At 31.2% G+C, this 16511-nt stretch overlaps 1 protein-coding gene and 1 long non-coding RNA gene across 4 annotated transcripts; one reads left to right on the top strand and one right to left on the bottom strand.

The window, feature by feature from the left end:
• Window positions 1–630: 630 nt before the first annotated feature.
• LOC137810353 (uncharacterized) lies at window positions 631–2556 on the bottom strand. 3 transcript variants are annotated; one of them, XR_011080891.1, is made up of 4 exons: window positions 2419–2556; window positions 2113–2294; window positions 864–979; window positions 631–774 (listed from the first exon to the last, which is right to left on the bottom strand). It is a non-coding gene; the product is annotated as an uncharacterized lncRNA (long non-coding RNA). The 3 variants fall into 3 exon arrangements; XR_011080890.1 differs by having other exon boundaries at window positions 2113–2291; XR_011080887.1 differs by lacking the exon at window positions 2419–2556 and having other exon boundaries at window positions 2113–2403.
• A 10337-nt stretch (window positions 2557–12893) lies between these two features.
• LOC137825151 (uncharacterized GPI-anchored protein At4g28100-like) lies at window positions 12894–15298 on the top strand. The gene is made up of 2 exons (XM_068630827.1): window positions 12894–14189; window positions 14714–15298. Exons 1-2 carry the CDS (start codon window positions 13551–13553, stop codon window positions 15035–15037), a joined length of 963 nt encoding a protein of 320 aa, XP_068486928.1. The 5' UTR covers window positions 12894–13550; the 3' UTR covers window positions 15038–15298.
• The last annotated feature ends 1213 nt before the right edge of the window (window positions 15299–16511 follow it).

The raw sequence follows: 16511 nt of genomic DNA, 5'->3' as shown, positions 1-16511 counted from the left end.
ATATATATATAAAATATCAAACAAACAAATTATATTAAAAGTATTATTAACAGTTAGTAAAAGGAAAAAGTTTACCTGTTAAACTCTTCAAAAACTCATCATAACTACAAGAAAAACATGATGTTTTGTGGCCTAAAAATAACCTAAATAAGTAAAAACAGACGCATAAACGTTGGATTTATCTGGATCTTATGCATTGGATTTATCTGATCAACAATACGACGAAAAAAGTACGAAAATAAATAAAAATTGTTGTCGGCCAATGAATGAACGCAGATTGCGTAGGCCAAGCGGTCGCAAAGAAGGGACGAACTTTCGTCAAGTAAAAGTGATGCAATTGCGGAGACCTTTGCATGGGTCAAACAGACGCAATGCGTCAGTCTAATCGACAAAAAGAAAAAAAAAATTGGCATCAGACTTTGCATGACCCACGCAAAAGCCGACGCATACAATAATTAATAAAAGCTTGCGTGGGCTTGGTTCATGCATAAATAGGAGGAAAAAATCGTTTATTTTTTGTTCTAGCCACGTTACCGGTAAGACAAGAAATACCAACCAAATCACATTCAGAATTCAACCTAACAAATTACTATCATTCACAACACATTCACAATATAAAAATAATTCAAATAGTTAAACAAAACTTCAAATTAAAATTGTACTTTACAATTTAACTAAAAGTATTAAAACTTAAAATGTTTGATAATTCAATTACATAAAAGAATGTGAACAAAAATATAAGATGGATCCAATACTGACGTAATCTGTGAATACCTGTAAAAAAAATATAAATAATATGAATAAATAAATGTGAATAATTAAAATACTTAGTATAAAATAAAAATGTGAGATAATTAACCTACAATTTATGATGCACTTTATGGGAGAGACTCCTGCTCTCGATCATACTCGTGGTTGAACTGAGTTATACTTTTGAAAATACTTTTGTCACGTTCTATTGAGATAAGTCTTTCCTTTCCTTTATACATCGAAATTAATTATCATGGTAAAAAATTGTGTTGTAAATCTACTCGAATAAGATACAATAAGTTTCGAGGTAAATATAATACAATAAGACAGATGTATTTAGATTTATTTGATGTCCAGGTGCACACAAAGGTAATATGGGGACCACAAAGTTCTTCAAATATTTAGTTCTTCAACTTATCAGGTAGTAACTCGATAAATTTATTAAGTTTACTTAAAGTTGAAGTCAAATTTACTATATGTTGGATTTTCTGGTCTCGTAAAGTTCATGTTAATTAGCATGCCACGAAGGGCACTAACCACATTCAATTCTACATTTTTTACATCTTCTAATTTGCCAAAAATTAAAGGTGGAATCTGAAGTACAAAACTTGAAAAATTAAGGTGCAAGTGCAGCCCCACAAATATTTAGCCATTGTTTTTTAAGTCTCGATCACCACCAGCATGAATGGGTGAGATCTCATACGTTGTTTAATACTTACAACTACGTTCAACTAAATAAAAACTTGTCAAAACACTATCTCTACTACAAATAAAGGCATTCACAGGTGTGGAATGCAGCAATAGCCAAACAAATTTTAAAGCAATCTAAACTGCATCCTCGTGCAAGACCAAACAAAGGGAGAATGGGTTATTCAGCTGAAACAATACATTTCCACTATTCCCTTACACTAGTCAATACCCTTCATCCGCATGGATTGAGGCACACACAAATCAAGACACCAAGACCGTACGTGCACTCAAGTAAAAACAGAAAGAAAGAGAAAAACAAAATGTAACAGCTCAGTGCAGAAATACAAAATGGCAACTACCTCCCTTACACTGTTCTGATATGAAACATGCCATACCACTGCTACTAGCATTTCTCTAAATAGAGCTTTAACAGAATTTCATATTCAGACAAAACAAAGCAGCTGACGATGCAACTATCAAAACTAAAATACAACAACCAAAACAAAACAGAAAAGCACACTTTCAGCTAACAAATCGAAGACACGATATTCCTGCTAACAAAAAAACCGTGTTTTTGTATAACCTATATTCTGATACAGTGATTGAAAGTGTGCATTTCGCTCTAGAAAAATGATTGTAATAGTGATGTGTAAGAGCGAAACAGAGACTAACCGGATATAATTTTCTAAGAAATGGTTCTGAACCCGTGAAAGACTCCGACAGAAGGAAAATCCACCACTAAACGCACCACCGGAAGAAAAACGTGCACTGCCGGAATTAAAACGCACAAAGAGGTAGGCAAAGAAGTAACAAATTCTGAGAAATGGAAGAAAATCCATCACTAAACGACACTGCTGAAAGGAAAACGCACAAGAGGTATTGAAGGAAACACATGAGAGGTAAGCAGAGAAGTAACAAACTCTAAGAAATGGGGAAAGTAAACAATTATGAGAAATCAAATAGGATAAAAAAAATTACCAATTCGAAGCTCTAGTAGAAGAAAAGAGAAATCTTTGTGTGCCAAAAATTCTTCAAAAAATATATGAATTTTGAACTAGCGCGTTTCTAAGTGATGTACTGTGTCGAAAGAATTTTTTTGTCAAAAGAATGTACTCGATTTTGTGATTCTGAAATTCAGTCTATATAAAACACGAAAAGTGAAAAAAATGAGGTGAGAAATTAAAATACATAATTTTAATGTGATTTCATAAATAATTGTCCAGATTTATTAGGGATTTAGAAACTTTAGATATCTGCATGGGTTAATGGAGTTATTATAACCTCCGTTAATAAATCTCCACTAAAATTAATATTTATTGTACTGTTAGAATTGTTTTTCGATGAATGTTGAAAAACTGTCTTTTACTTTTTAAGTTTTATAAATTTATTTTATATGAAACTTTTACAATAAAAATCTATGTGTTGAGTTCAATTTTCTGAAATAATATGAATAGTTTTAAAAAAATATATTGTTTAATTCATATAAATAAATAAAATTGTGTGTATTTTTTTGGTTAAAAATGGCAGTGTTTGAATGTTTTTATTTAAAGATTATATTCAATGAACTTGATTAAGACTATTAGTGAGCAAGTTTTAGAATTTGATTTGTTAAGACTTAATTAAACAATAATCTTAATTTTTATGATTTTGAACAAATGTATAAATTTAATTATATACAGAAGATTTTATTCAACATTTGTAACGGTTTCAAAGTTATTAGGATAACTTAAGTTTTCATATTATAGACTTCAGATATTTATAGATTGTTGGGAAAGTTTACAAAAAATAACTGAATTTTATGTGAATGGTCAAATTGAAAATATATTATAGATTTGCGAAAGTAACAACTTTAATTTCAAATAAATAGATATACTATTATAAAAGAATTATTAAATAAAAACTAGTTTTAGATACCAAAATAATTAATCACTATTTGACTAAATTAAAAATTATTTTATAAACTAAAATAATTATTAGTATCTAAAATAGTTTTTATAATTAATAAAAAATTATAAAATAATTTTTAAATTAATATTTAATTCGTTAACTACGAAAGTTTTATCTACTTATTATTTTATATTTTAAATTAGACTCTAATTTCTATTAGTAACTAAAATCTAGCTAATTTAAATATCAATTTAGAAACTATTTTATAATTTTTTATTAATAATAGAAACCACTTTAAATATCAATAATTTTTTAATCTCTAAATTAATATATAATTTAGTTAATACAGTGACTAATTATTTTTTCTCTATAAATTTCGTTATTATTTAATAATTTTCTTCTAATACCCTATATTTCTATTTTTTAAAAATAATTTAAACATTTTTTTAATTTTTCAAAAATCTTAATAAAATAATAAAATATTTTTAATTTATTTCACAATCTATTTTAAATTCGATTTCTTTAACTATAGTAAAAAAGAATTCACTAAAATGAAATCATCATAGGATATAATAACTTCAGTATAAAAAAATTGCAGAGAAATTGTCACTACTCCTTTGTAATTTTTGTACGTTCCCTATAACAGCTTCACATAAAGAAATGAAAAAGTTAAACACGTTTACATTGTTAATTAAAGTCTGCATTGCCTAATACGACTTTTATATGTAAAAAATAAATTATATATGTGAATTGAAGTCTTAAGGCTAGTACAACTTAATAACAATCAAGTTATGTCTCACAACTATGATTTTCCAAATTTTTAATATTTTTTTAATCTGTCAATCTGCCCACATAAATTTGATGTAAAATTACACAATTTTTTTAAATTTTCCTTGTCGTTGCCCTAATGAGTGCTAGTATCATCATCATTCTCACTTCTCTCCCATCTTAGCCTTTTTCCTCCAAATTAGTATCTTTTATTTTATGTATTGTATTTATTGAAATTTTGTATGCAATAACTTTGATAGTTTATTTAATATTTTGGTATAATAATTTTAAATGTGACATATTGTTTATGTATAATTTTATTGTAGAACTAAATTTAGTTTACAAGTATTTAGAATATAGATTAGTTAGATGTAGGGGTATTTTATTGGCGGATCGCTAAGATGGTGTTGAGGGAGAAGTCACGCGGATGAGGTCTTGTCTTTCTTGTGGTAGTCGCTACTGGATCGGAAAAAAAAATCTGAAGACTAGTAACAACTTAAAATTGAAAAAAAAAGTTATAAATAAAAAATTGTCTGTTTTAAAAGTAATAACACTCTTTTTGGAAATCATTTTCACCTAGTTTAGGTGAAAGTTGGAGGACTATATATTATTAGTTAATTTGATCTTCTATTAAAAGAGATGGTAAAGGAAATGTAACTTATCTAATGAGTCGGTTAAATATAAGAATTCAATACCATTACTCATAATCTTATACAAAATCCACAAGACTATGAATATTTACCTATGATATTTGAAATTTGGTGAAAAAAATACAACTTTAAAGATTAAAAAATATTTTATCTAAAATATAATAAAATAACTAACTAAAGCTTGTAAAACACATATCTGTCAATTAAAATACTCAATTTTAAATGATTTGATATTAAGATATAATTTGATTTGAGTTCACTTAAACTTTAAAATATGAAATTTAAAATATGGATGTTTTATCCATCTTCATCTAAGTAATTAATCCTTGATGATTGGTTTCCTCCTACCTCATAAGGAGGAAACCTATTGTAATTTTGTTGTGCGGAGTTGCTTGCTTATCTTGCTTTTTCGTCCAAAATCTTGCAAATACATTGCAATAGGACAAAGTTTTACGTGAATGCGACCACAACAATAATGCATAGCCATTAATGGAAAAAAAGCCAAAATAAAAAAGAGATGGATGAAAATGACATGAGCAAAAGTAATGTTAAAAAGGGACAAAAATTCCAATCAGCATCACCCATATCCTATTTTGATGTGATTTATCACAATCATGCATTAGTTAGTTTCTTCACAAATATGTGTTATATATATATATATATATTTGAAAGATGTGAAAAAAATTAGAATGAAAAGTGGATTTTTTTTTTCTCCAACAAATCCAAATAAAAATAAATTTTCCAATATATTCAATGTCAAAAAAATGTTTACTCAATTGTAACTCTTTACTGTAGAGTTCAAAAATGGACTTCTAGATACCCGATTTCCAATCATGGTTTTCGTCGGTCGTCGAAAATTCATTCAGCTCCACACGAACTGAATTATGATTTAAGTTTTGTATTTTTTGTTTGTAATTAAATTGGTGATTTTTTGAAACAGGAATTAAATAAATTTAATCAATATGTATTTAACAATTAATATATTCAACATAATTTTAAAAATTCATAATTATTAAAAATATTTTAAATAAGAATTGAGTGCCTATGATTAATGATTATTAATATTTAATTTTAAGTATTATAAAATATGATTATGAGTATAATAATTATTAATCTTTTTTTATTTTTTTTACCATGAATTAGCTTGTAAAAGTATTTAAATATTACAAGTTTATTTTAAAATTTGAAATTTGAAATTTTGATTTAAATTATCATATGATGAATTAAAAAGTTTAAATTATTATTAGTTTAAATCATAGTTGTATATTTTTTAATATTAATTAGTAATATCAGTAATTTTAAACGTATGTAAATATAAATATAAATATAAATTAAATTAAATTATTTCACTATTAGATTTATTAATAACATTTTTAATGATCTATACAAATTATTAAATTATTAGTTTTTCATTATAATAAAATATGATAATTTATTATTATTGTGATTAATTTATTTTTTATAAACATGGATAAATATGATCCATGTAAAAGGTGGGAAAAAGTAAGGATTTTTAGTGAAGTTTGAAGAATAGAAAGTTGTTGGATTTTGAGTAATCTGAATAACATTTACTTGGACAATATAAATGTTGAAAATAGAATATCAAAATGTAAGAACAAAATTACGAATTTTATTGATCAAATACTTGAAACCATGACATCTAGTTAAGTTCTTATTTAATGATTTGAAGTTAATAGCTAAACATTGTTGAGACACCTTTCTAGATTAATTTGTATCTGACAATAATAACAATGTTTTATACGACTTTAGTTTTAGAATTTTTTAGAAATTTTCACATTCTAGGATATGGATATTGACCGCGTGTATGGTGATAATAACTCATTTTTTAACAATTTGTCATAAACCTTAAATATTTGCTTATATGTTTGAATTATTATATTTATGCTTGCACATACCAATTACATGTAAACATGATAAGTAAACTTTAAAAAACATTCCATGTAAAAGAGATTGATATCTCAATATGAATAGAAAATAAGTTTAGTTGAGTAAATAAATTGGAAAAAAATCTGGGAGTTTTTTAAATAAAACTTTTGGGGAAAAAATTTCTAAAAAGTAAAATTATTCAAATATGTAAAACAGTGCATAAACAAGTGAAAAGTAACAATTTTCTTTATTATTAATAATTTTACTTATTTATTAATTATTTTTTATAATAACAATAATTATTATAAAAAATACTAAAAAAATCTTAATTTTATATATAACATGATTGACTATGTTATATTTTTCTTCTTTTACATTCTAAGAGCAAGGTTGTCTTTCCTTTTACCTCTCTCAAAAGAGTAAAAGCCACCATTTCATCCTCTATTTTTATGAGTTGAGTTGGGTAGGATTTGGATAAATATATTATTCAACCCACTATGAAAATAGAAAATATCAGTTTGGATTGAATTTCTGCACTTTTTTATGTTAAATTCAATTTAACTCTCATTATTGAACGATTTGGATTGAATTGAGTCAAGATTTTTAAGAATTTTTTTCTTTAAAAGTTATAATTTTCAAGTATTGTCCTAATTAAAAATAGTATAATGTTTTTCATCAATTATTATAATAATAGCAAGTTTAATAAAAGTTTTATCTTATTGAATTCAACAAGTTTCAAATTCATGACATTAGAATCACTTTCGCATCATTTTTCAATACTCATTGTCCTTTGTTTCTTTTAGCATCCCTATTAGGCTTATATAACAACCATTTGTAGTTGTTACTTTCAGACTCTTCAATATTAGCTTTGTATGACTTGTCTTAGTACTTACAAATTAACATTGTCACCACCCACCACCATGTCCACCTAATCAAGTATAAAAGACATAGTAAAATCATGTAACACATGTTGTTGGTGTGCTTCCTACTTGCGAAATAGAGTATGTGTTCCTGCTAAATTATAAACAAGGCAATAGGGAGATGGAGGGTGACAAAAAAACAGGAAGATAATGTTTTCATTTAAATGAAAAAATAAAATGAAAAATATTTAACTTGAAGATTGTGTTAGAGAAAAGCTGGAAGAAACAAATAGTATAGGCAAACGATAATGACAAACGACAGAGACAAACAACATGGAGGCAAATGGTGGAGGAGAATGACAAAGGCTAAATGCTAGGGTTGATGCAAATATTTAAGTTTGTTTTTTAATGTTAGGATTGAGATGTGGTTGAGGTGAACCAAAAAGACAAATGGCGGAGACGAATGATAAAGATGAGAATGCTAAAGTGGATACGAAGAAGAAGTCATATCATCACGAGAGTATTTATGTTTGTTTGTTTGATGTTAGAGTTGAGATGCAGCGGAGGCAAATGGTGGAGACGAAACAAAAGAAGATGCATCATCATTGTGAGAGTTTTAAGTTTTCCTAAAGTTATGTTAGCTATACGAAGTTTTCCTAAAGTTATGTTAGCTATACGAGTGAGTTGGAGACAAATACAAAAGAGTATCTTAGATTGAATAGCGAATCTTCCATACTAAACTCATCACACAATCCATATAAAAATGAATTAATTTACAAGTATTATACAATGCTCGAATATTCCAACGAGGGAAATGCACACCAACAAGGACATGTGGGCCAGGAGGGCGTAACAAATTTTACAAACGTGGATGGATTGAGGAGATCCACAAGGAAACCGTTGGAGCCCAAATGGAAAAGGAATTAAGTGAATATGAGGCGTGGAGAGCAAGGGAGAGGACATGCAAAATGAGAGATCATTCTTCCTTCTGGCTAGCTTTTGCCCCTGTTTTTCCCTTCTTTGTTTCTGAATTGTTACGTTTCCTCACAGGTGATTGAGAATCTGCACCTTGGAAACCATCATGGATGTGGCTGCCCATAATAGGAATTATCGTTAATTGAAATAAATACACTCTAGTTGTTTGATTATTTTTCTGAATTGTTTCAAAGTAACACAATTATAAATAAAATCCAACTCAATTTTAAAGAGTTAGATTGAATGAGTTTCACTCTATTCCATATAAGTAGAATCTCATATCTAAAACTTTTTTTAAAATTAAAAGTTAAGCAAGATGTTTGCACTAGTGCAAATAATGCATATTGCATCGGTTCTATGAGACATATTAAATTGGTTATACCACCAATGTAGATATCGTTGATGTAAAATGTCCATCACATATTACATCAGTTGTAAACACCGATGTAAAATATCAAATTTGACTAAAATAATTCAAAAGTTTAGGGTTTAGAGTTAGATTGAATGAGTTTCACTCTATTCCATATAAGTAGAATCTCATATTTAAAAATAACTTTTTTTAAAATTAAAAGTTAAGCAAGATGTTTGCACTAGTGCAAATCATGCATATTGCATCGGTTCTATGAGACATATTAAATTGGTTATACCACCAATGTAGATATCGTTGATGTAAAATGTCCATCACATATTACATCAGTTGTAAACACCGATGTAAAATATCAAATTTGACTAAAATAATTCAAAAAAAGAGCACCCAGATGGAATATATTACATTGGTTATAGGCCATAACCGATGTAATATGTGCTTCAAAGTCACATATTTAATGTGCATATTACACTGGTTGTTCACATAACCGATGTAATATGTGAACTTTTTGTTTTTACAAAATTATTAAAATGTGTTATTTTCCAACCTGTAATTGTGAAATCAAATCAGAAGACCAACAAAATCAATTTCTATATTTAGAAATATAAAATAAGAATATATATTGATTTAAGGGATATGTTTGTGAACCTTCTCGACGCGGTTAAGCTTCATTTCATCCATGAAGGAGTGCTTCTCTGCGAGAAGGTCCTCTATGAGATCGGTGAAGCCGAGCTAGGACTTGCAGTCGGTGTGACAGTAGGTTTGGAAGAGGACGGGGTGGTGCTTGAGGAAGCAGGAGACCTTGTGGCTGCATGGGAATCCGAGCTCTCAGTGGAGCTTTCCGGTGTCATCGAGGTGGATGACATGCTCCGGCTGGGCGGAGAGGAACTGCTTGGATGTGTGACGAAGCGAAGGAGGGCGTCGTAGTGGAGAATGCGCTCGAGAGAGGGGATGTGGTTGAGCTTGGGTTCATGTTTTTTCTTTAACTTTTTGGGGGTTTTGGTGACGAGGAAGGAGGTGGAGAATGGGTTTGTGTGGGAGATATGGTTAGGGTTTAGGGTTTTTGAGGATTTGATGGTGGAGACGACAAAGACGAAGGACAAACACACAGGCACAATGGCGGCCACAACAGTGGAGGCAACATGACGACAAAGGTAGAATGTACGAGGCAAGAGCAGCAGTGCAAACAATTTTAGTTTAAGCACGAAGTGAGAAATGAGAGCACAAGAAAATAACATAGGATTATATGTCATGCTCCAAATATATATTGTTTTAATTTTTTTTTTACTTTGAAGAATACATATTACAGTGGTTGATCCTTTCAACTTTTGTAATATGTCATGCTCCAAATATATAGTTTTTTAAACATTTTTTCACTTTGAACAATACATATTATATCAATGGGTCTTTCCAACCGCTATAATATGTGTCAAATATTTAAAAAAATATCACTACAGTTTTATTTAACTAAATGCATGATTAAAACTCGTGTTATCTTATAATTTTATTTATTTATAAAATTAATTATGAGTGATTGATGATATATGACTAGTACAAAGAAGGTGACTGTGGGCAAATGGGCATTCTTGTCACCTGGCACTGCACTCTATCGTGGCTGAGGTAATGAAATAAAATAGGAATATGATGTTTAGCAAAAGAGAAATTAAAACACTCCATCAAATAAAAATATCTTTAAGACAAAAGGTTATCAAGCATATTAGGAATGCTATGAAGCAAAAAGCAAAAGCCAATCTACTATGTTAAACTTGTATATTCGTGTATTAATTTTCTATCTTAATTCTTCTTCATTTTGGTAATTAATTTGAGTGCTATTATTGTATATTGCTATATGATTTCCTTTTTCTGATATCCTCCTCCTACTCTTTGAAATTTCCGAAAAAAAACAAAAGGTTAAGTTTACTTTGTTACGTATATTACTCTTATTTGGAACTGGGAAAGCTAAATTAAAGAGAAAGAGGACGAGAGAGAGACCTACAAGTGTGCATTGATCCTTTGAGTTACACGAAATCATAAAGGCATTATTACTTTGTTTAAAGTTAAAGACTTCAAAGTGGTTATATCAAGAAAAAAATAACCCCAAAGTGGTACACAGGTGGATTTGCACAAACTATTTTAAAGTGTTTCCCAACACAAGACTTTGATATGATCCTCATTAATTAGTACCTAATGATTTAACTAATTTAGGAATAGGTCTTCATTAAACCAATGATATATATGATAAAAAGATAGGACATGTTTTGGTTAATCATACAACATGAGCTCCTTCCAGCCACAAACATGTAAAGTTCAATTAGGTCAAGCTTTGTGGTGATGGGCAAAAGAGTTACAATATTGCACTGACAAGCTTTTAGCCTAATAGCCAGTTGCTATTAATTCCATAGAACTTGATTGAGTTTGAGGTTGATATCATGAGCAAGACACAATTGGAGGAGGCTTTTTTGCACGTGAGTGATGAGTAAGAGAAAAAGGTAATCATATTTGTATATTATTAATGCATGAATATTCATTATGCTTACGCAAGATTGGGCTCAACCAAAAAAGAGCCATCGTTTTGATGAATTGGAAGATGATATTCATTGGACCCAGGAAGCTCCATTTGTAATCGGCAACAACAACACCATGATTGCACCTTTTAGGTTAACTTTTGGGCTCAATTACCAACCATTTTCGTTCTCCTTTTGGAACCTAATTCGATATATAAACATGTATATATATAATGCATTATTTTTATTGACTAGTAAATAATATGTATATGCATAGGTTATTATTATAGATGTAATGTATGTAACACCCAACAAAAAGCATCATCTTCCATGGGCATGATTTGAATTAGGGGACCCTACAAGAGAGCCAAAGGGATCAGATTATTGGAGGCAGGAAAAGTGGTTCAAGGCTTTTCCCAAAGGTAGTACTTTTTACGGGAACAATTTTCTTTTGGTTGACGCTTTGTGTTTGTCCTTTAAACTAATAATGCATGCATTGCTTTGCTCCTATCTCTCTCACTCTTGTTTTCCCATCTTACATGCCCCACCACTCTGGTTTTTACTCTCTCCTCAAGTGGAACCTACTTCACACTATGTGTTACTTTGTCTTCTTCTGTAACAGAATATTCAGGGTAACGGATACATACATACATATATATAAAGTTGCCTTTTTAATTGCTGTGTATGTATGAATATGCAATATAAATCAATTTATATACCATGGTTATACTATTTTTATTATTATTTTGTAATGGCAAATAAGAGAAAGTAGCAAAAGTTGTAATGGGGTGTGGCATTCCCATGTGAAATGGAAGAGTTGTTTCATGTTTAAAAATGTTATCTTTAGAAAAACAGTGCACGCAAAGAAAATGGTGTTAGGTGGCTGTCACGCATGAATATACCTCAAGGAAAAACAGGTAAAGCAAAGCTAACTGATATGTACCATAAGTCAGGTATTCACACTTTGCATGTTCAAATTTATCAGGCCAATTCAACTTCACACACATGAATTTGGATTTGGCACATGAAATGTTAAGTTATTATTTGAGTTTCAGTATTTTATCTGTATTAATGATACATATTTGTTGATTTTATTTGTAGCATATAATTAGATTATTGGTGTTAGAAATGTGTTAGTGGGAAAACCAAGGGTCCAACCCTGCAAGCGCACCAAAAGCTTTTTCCCATCCCTACGAAAAACAAAAATATAACCGAAGAAGAAAGGACAAAGAGAGAAGAGAGATAATAAACTGATAAAACGAAAAGGACAGCACAAGCTGCGAAATATGCGGACAACCTTTTGCGTTTTTTAATAATACTATTTATACAGTTACATATTATATCAATTTTTTAATTTCCAACATTATTTATTATTTATATCTTTTATCTGTAGTAAAAACTATATAGAATGTAGGAATAATACAGTTATTTATTTATTTATTTCTCATAGAATAATGAAGGTGATCCTCTTACCTAGTGTGCCTGTGGCCTGAAACGAATCTCGCTCAATTTCTGAAGAAGATCACGTTGCTGTTTGATTTCCTCATGAAATCGGATCCACTAAAAAAAATCAGAAACAGTAAAATCACAATATAGTTTTTTATTGAAATGATAAAAACAAAGTGTTGAATTAGAAATTGAAGCAGTGAGGCCGCATGAATCAAGACTGATTTCTGAGTAACTGATACTTACTTTTTATCATGTGGATTGGGAATACCGAATATTCAAATATTTGGTATTGAAAATTACTTAACTTTTTTACGTTTAATTTTCTTTTATTAGTTCTTGAAAGTGTCCTCTAAAAAGCAGAAAGCAGTGAGAGAAACAGCAGCAAGGGAAGAAAATACTACTAACCTTTTACCCAAACAATCCCTTCCCTCGGTTTTAGCACCTCTTCATCTTTCCTACTCCTCAGCACAGCATGCACTGTCGTTTTAGCAAACACGCTCCAATCAAATCATGGGTCTTCGAATCTGAGACCAAATACCATACATATTTTGAGAGAAAAGTGGGTTGTGTATAAATCTTTTAGGTACCATACAATATAACCAAGACCAACTCCACTAGCATCATCATCCCTTGAATCTCCCCTATAATTTTTCAACCAAACCCAGACCCCTGTTCCCTTTTCATTTTTTCAACCCATCCCCATCTTCATCCCTTTTCCTCGAATCCCGAACAGCGCAAAACAACACCCCCTAACCCCTAAAAAATGCAATCATCCTCGCTCAGTCTCGCGTGCCTTGCTTTTTTCACGTCAGTCCTACTCCTACAACACCCTTTTTCTCATGCCGGTTTACTGTCTGAACCGGTGAGTGACCCAAACCAGCCTCTCGAACCGGGGGAATACCCGTCCTCCAACACCGTTCCCGCATTCCCGGTTCAGACCCAGGCGCAGACCTGCCGGCTTGACCTTTCCAACGAGCTCTTCGGCGGAGTGAAGGACGCGTGCGGCAAGGACCTCGACCGGAGTCGCTGCTGTCCCGTCCTCGCCGCGTGGCTATTCGCAGCACACGCCCGCTCTGCCCTCGAGGTCTCCGGCGCGCCACCTCCGGCCTCCGGCGACCTCCCTATGATGCCCGACGACTCCCAGAAATGCGTCAATTCGCTCCAAGACTCTCTCCTCACTCGCAACATCCGAATACCCCAACCCAACGCCACCTGCGATGCCATCCTCTGCTTCTGCGGCATTAGACTCCACCAAATAACATCCCTAACTTGCAACGCAGCGTTTAACGTTTCACTCTCCCACAAAAACGCCACTCCTACCGCCGCCGTTCGCAACCTCGAAAACAATTGCCGGAACTCCTCTTACGCCGGTTGCACCAAATGCCTCGGCTCCCTACAAAAGGTATATAAAAATATCATTACTACGTCGTTTGATTTTACTTCACTTGTTGTCACTCTAATAACAATGTGGAATCTCCAATATATTTTTCAATGCCGAAAATTTCACCTTTTGGTACTATTATTCCAACATCACCTGTTATATGAGTGTTCCAGTACTAAAAAAATTTGAAACGCTTATTCAATTTTAAGAATTTATTAACATGAACTATTCATTTGGGTTGGATGCAAATGTTGCACGACGTGGTGAGATATCCACACAAAAAGTGAAGAGGAAAAACTAGTCTTGTTTTTTTTTCCGACCAGGTTGACCTGCGAATATGACTTACCATGTGCGTTTACGAATTATTAGAAACTTTTACTTTTCTTTGTTCCTTTTTCGGGTTTACTTTTGCGACATTGTTGAAGCGTTTCTATTTTGTCCAGAACTGTGTTTTCACTGTGCAAGACGTCGTTTGGAGTAGGATGAATAGTAATAATAAAAAAAATAAGCGTGGTTTTATTTTTTTTTCATTTTTGTTTTTGAAGGTGAAAGGGTACAAGAACGAGACAAAGGGTAGTGGAGGAAGCGAGAGGATAAAGAAAATGTTCAACCGGGACTGTCAACTGATGGGGTTAACGTGGCTGCTTGCAAAGAACAAAACGGCGTACATACCCACCGTTTCGGCGGTGTTGCGAGCGATGATGTACAGTGCGCATCCGCATGAGTCGAAGTGCAGTCCCGATCAGGAGAACATGCCGTTGGCCGTTGATTCGCTTCAGTTCGAGAGTGGAAAAGCGCCATCACGGCCGTCAAAGTTTAGCGTGACGGTTTTGCCCCTGGTGGTTCTGTTATTTTCATGTTTTGTGTAGAAGGGTCCACTAGGGTTGAATTGTTTGGGTTAGTGTCCTCTTCTCTTCTCTTTCTCTCACACACACACTCTCTCTCTCTCACTGTCACGTGAAGTTGAGGTAGTGGACAAAACATGCAAACGGGGTCGTTTGTTTGAATGCAATGCAATGGAGTGGAGTGGAGGGTTTTGTCGCTGTAAATTTCAGAGCTCATTCACATGTCTGTGTACATGCGCTGGTGCGGTGGTGTCACCAACTTACATAGAAAGAAGAGGTTTTTCATTTTTTCCTCTCCCCGTTTCTTACCACATTTCTTAAAAAAAAATACATAGAAAAATTGTTAATAGACAAAAAAAAAATTATTATGATTAATTCTTTTCGTTTTTATGTTAATTAATGAATTAATTATTGTCATAAATCAGCGCTTGGGTCGAGGGGAAACAAACAGCTCCCTGTGAAGTGGGGGTATGTTGTTCGACTAAATAAAATAAGAAATGCGTTAAGTTATCAGCGATTTAGACGGAAAAAACAAACAAAACAGATAACACTAGTTTACGTTGTTCAATGAAAGTACAGTGATGAATTGAAATCCGAGTTTCCAATATTTAAAATTAATAATTACCGATTCACGGGTTCAGTTGCTGTTTTTCAAGTTTAATAAATTTAAGGGATAATAATAATCATAAAAATAATGATGATAATAAGGTGGAATGTCTGTCATTTTGGGTAGTTCAATGGCAACAGATGGTGGCGGTGCTTCTACATCTTACGGCAACCGGTATCTGATCAAGGAACAAGCCACACTTCTATATGTTCAATATAAAAGGTTATCAGATTATTATGAACTCTGTTTTGTTATGGGTAGTTTATTTTATGAACACGTAATGAAGCCTGAGTAGGAAGAATGAATGTGTATAATCGGTAATACTTGTTGATGGTTTCAAATGAATTTTCTTGATTATTATGCTAAAATAAAAAGCAAGTTCTACAAAATTATTATAAAATTTAAAAATAATTTTATTAGTGTAAGCATTTAAAAAAATCATCAATTCCATAGAAAATGTATTACATTAATCTTGTTCTAGTCCTTTTGTTTTAAAAATAAATAAATTTATCCTTGTATTGAGCTTTTCCGTTCCGTTCATGATTAAGTTTACTCATGGTTTTATATATACTAAAAATGTTTAACATGGAATTCTCTCCAACAATATCCATAATTTAAAGATAAGGATAGACTTAATTTTACTTAACAAACTATACAAATTAACTTCTCCAAACTCTTGAAGCATTAATTAAATTAAATAAGCTAAAAAAATAAAATAATTACTATTTTTGTTTAGTCTATAGTTTAGTTATATGAACTAAGATAATATTTTAGTTATATGAACTAAGATAATATTTGTTTTGATTCAAAGTTTAAGTGAACTTAAATTAGGTCATTTAAAATTGAGTTTGTTTGTTCAATGAGTATTGTATTTCAAAAGCTTTAGTTAGA

This window comes from Phaseolus vulgaris, chromosome 11 (assembly GCF_000499845.2).
Source record: "Phaseolus vulgaris cultivar G19833 chromosome 11, P. vulgaris v2.0, whole genome shotgun sequence".
NCBI classification, from domain to species: Eukaryota; Viridiplantae; Streptophyta; class Magnoliopsida; order Fabales; family Fabaceae; genus Phaseolus; species Phaseolus vulgaris.
This window is presented reverse-complemented; position numbering and strand designations above follow the sequence as displayed.

Bases quoted from the DNA above. Each gene is read 5' to 3' on its own strand.
- LOC137825151 (XM_068630827.1), top strand. From the start codon at position 13,551: ATGCAATCATCCTCGCTCAGTCTCGCGTGCCTTGCTTTTTTCACGTCA. The intron at 14,190-14,713 runs GTATATAAAAAT...TTGTTTTTGAAG, and splicing joins GCCTCGGCTCCCTACAAAAG to GTGAAAGGGTACAAGAACGA.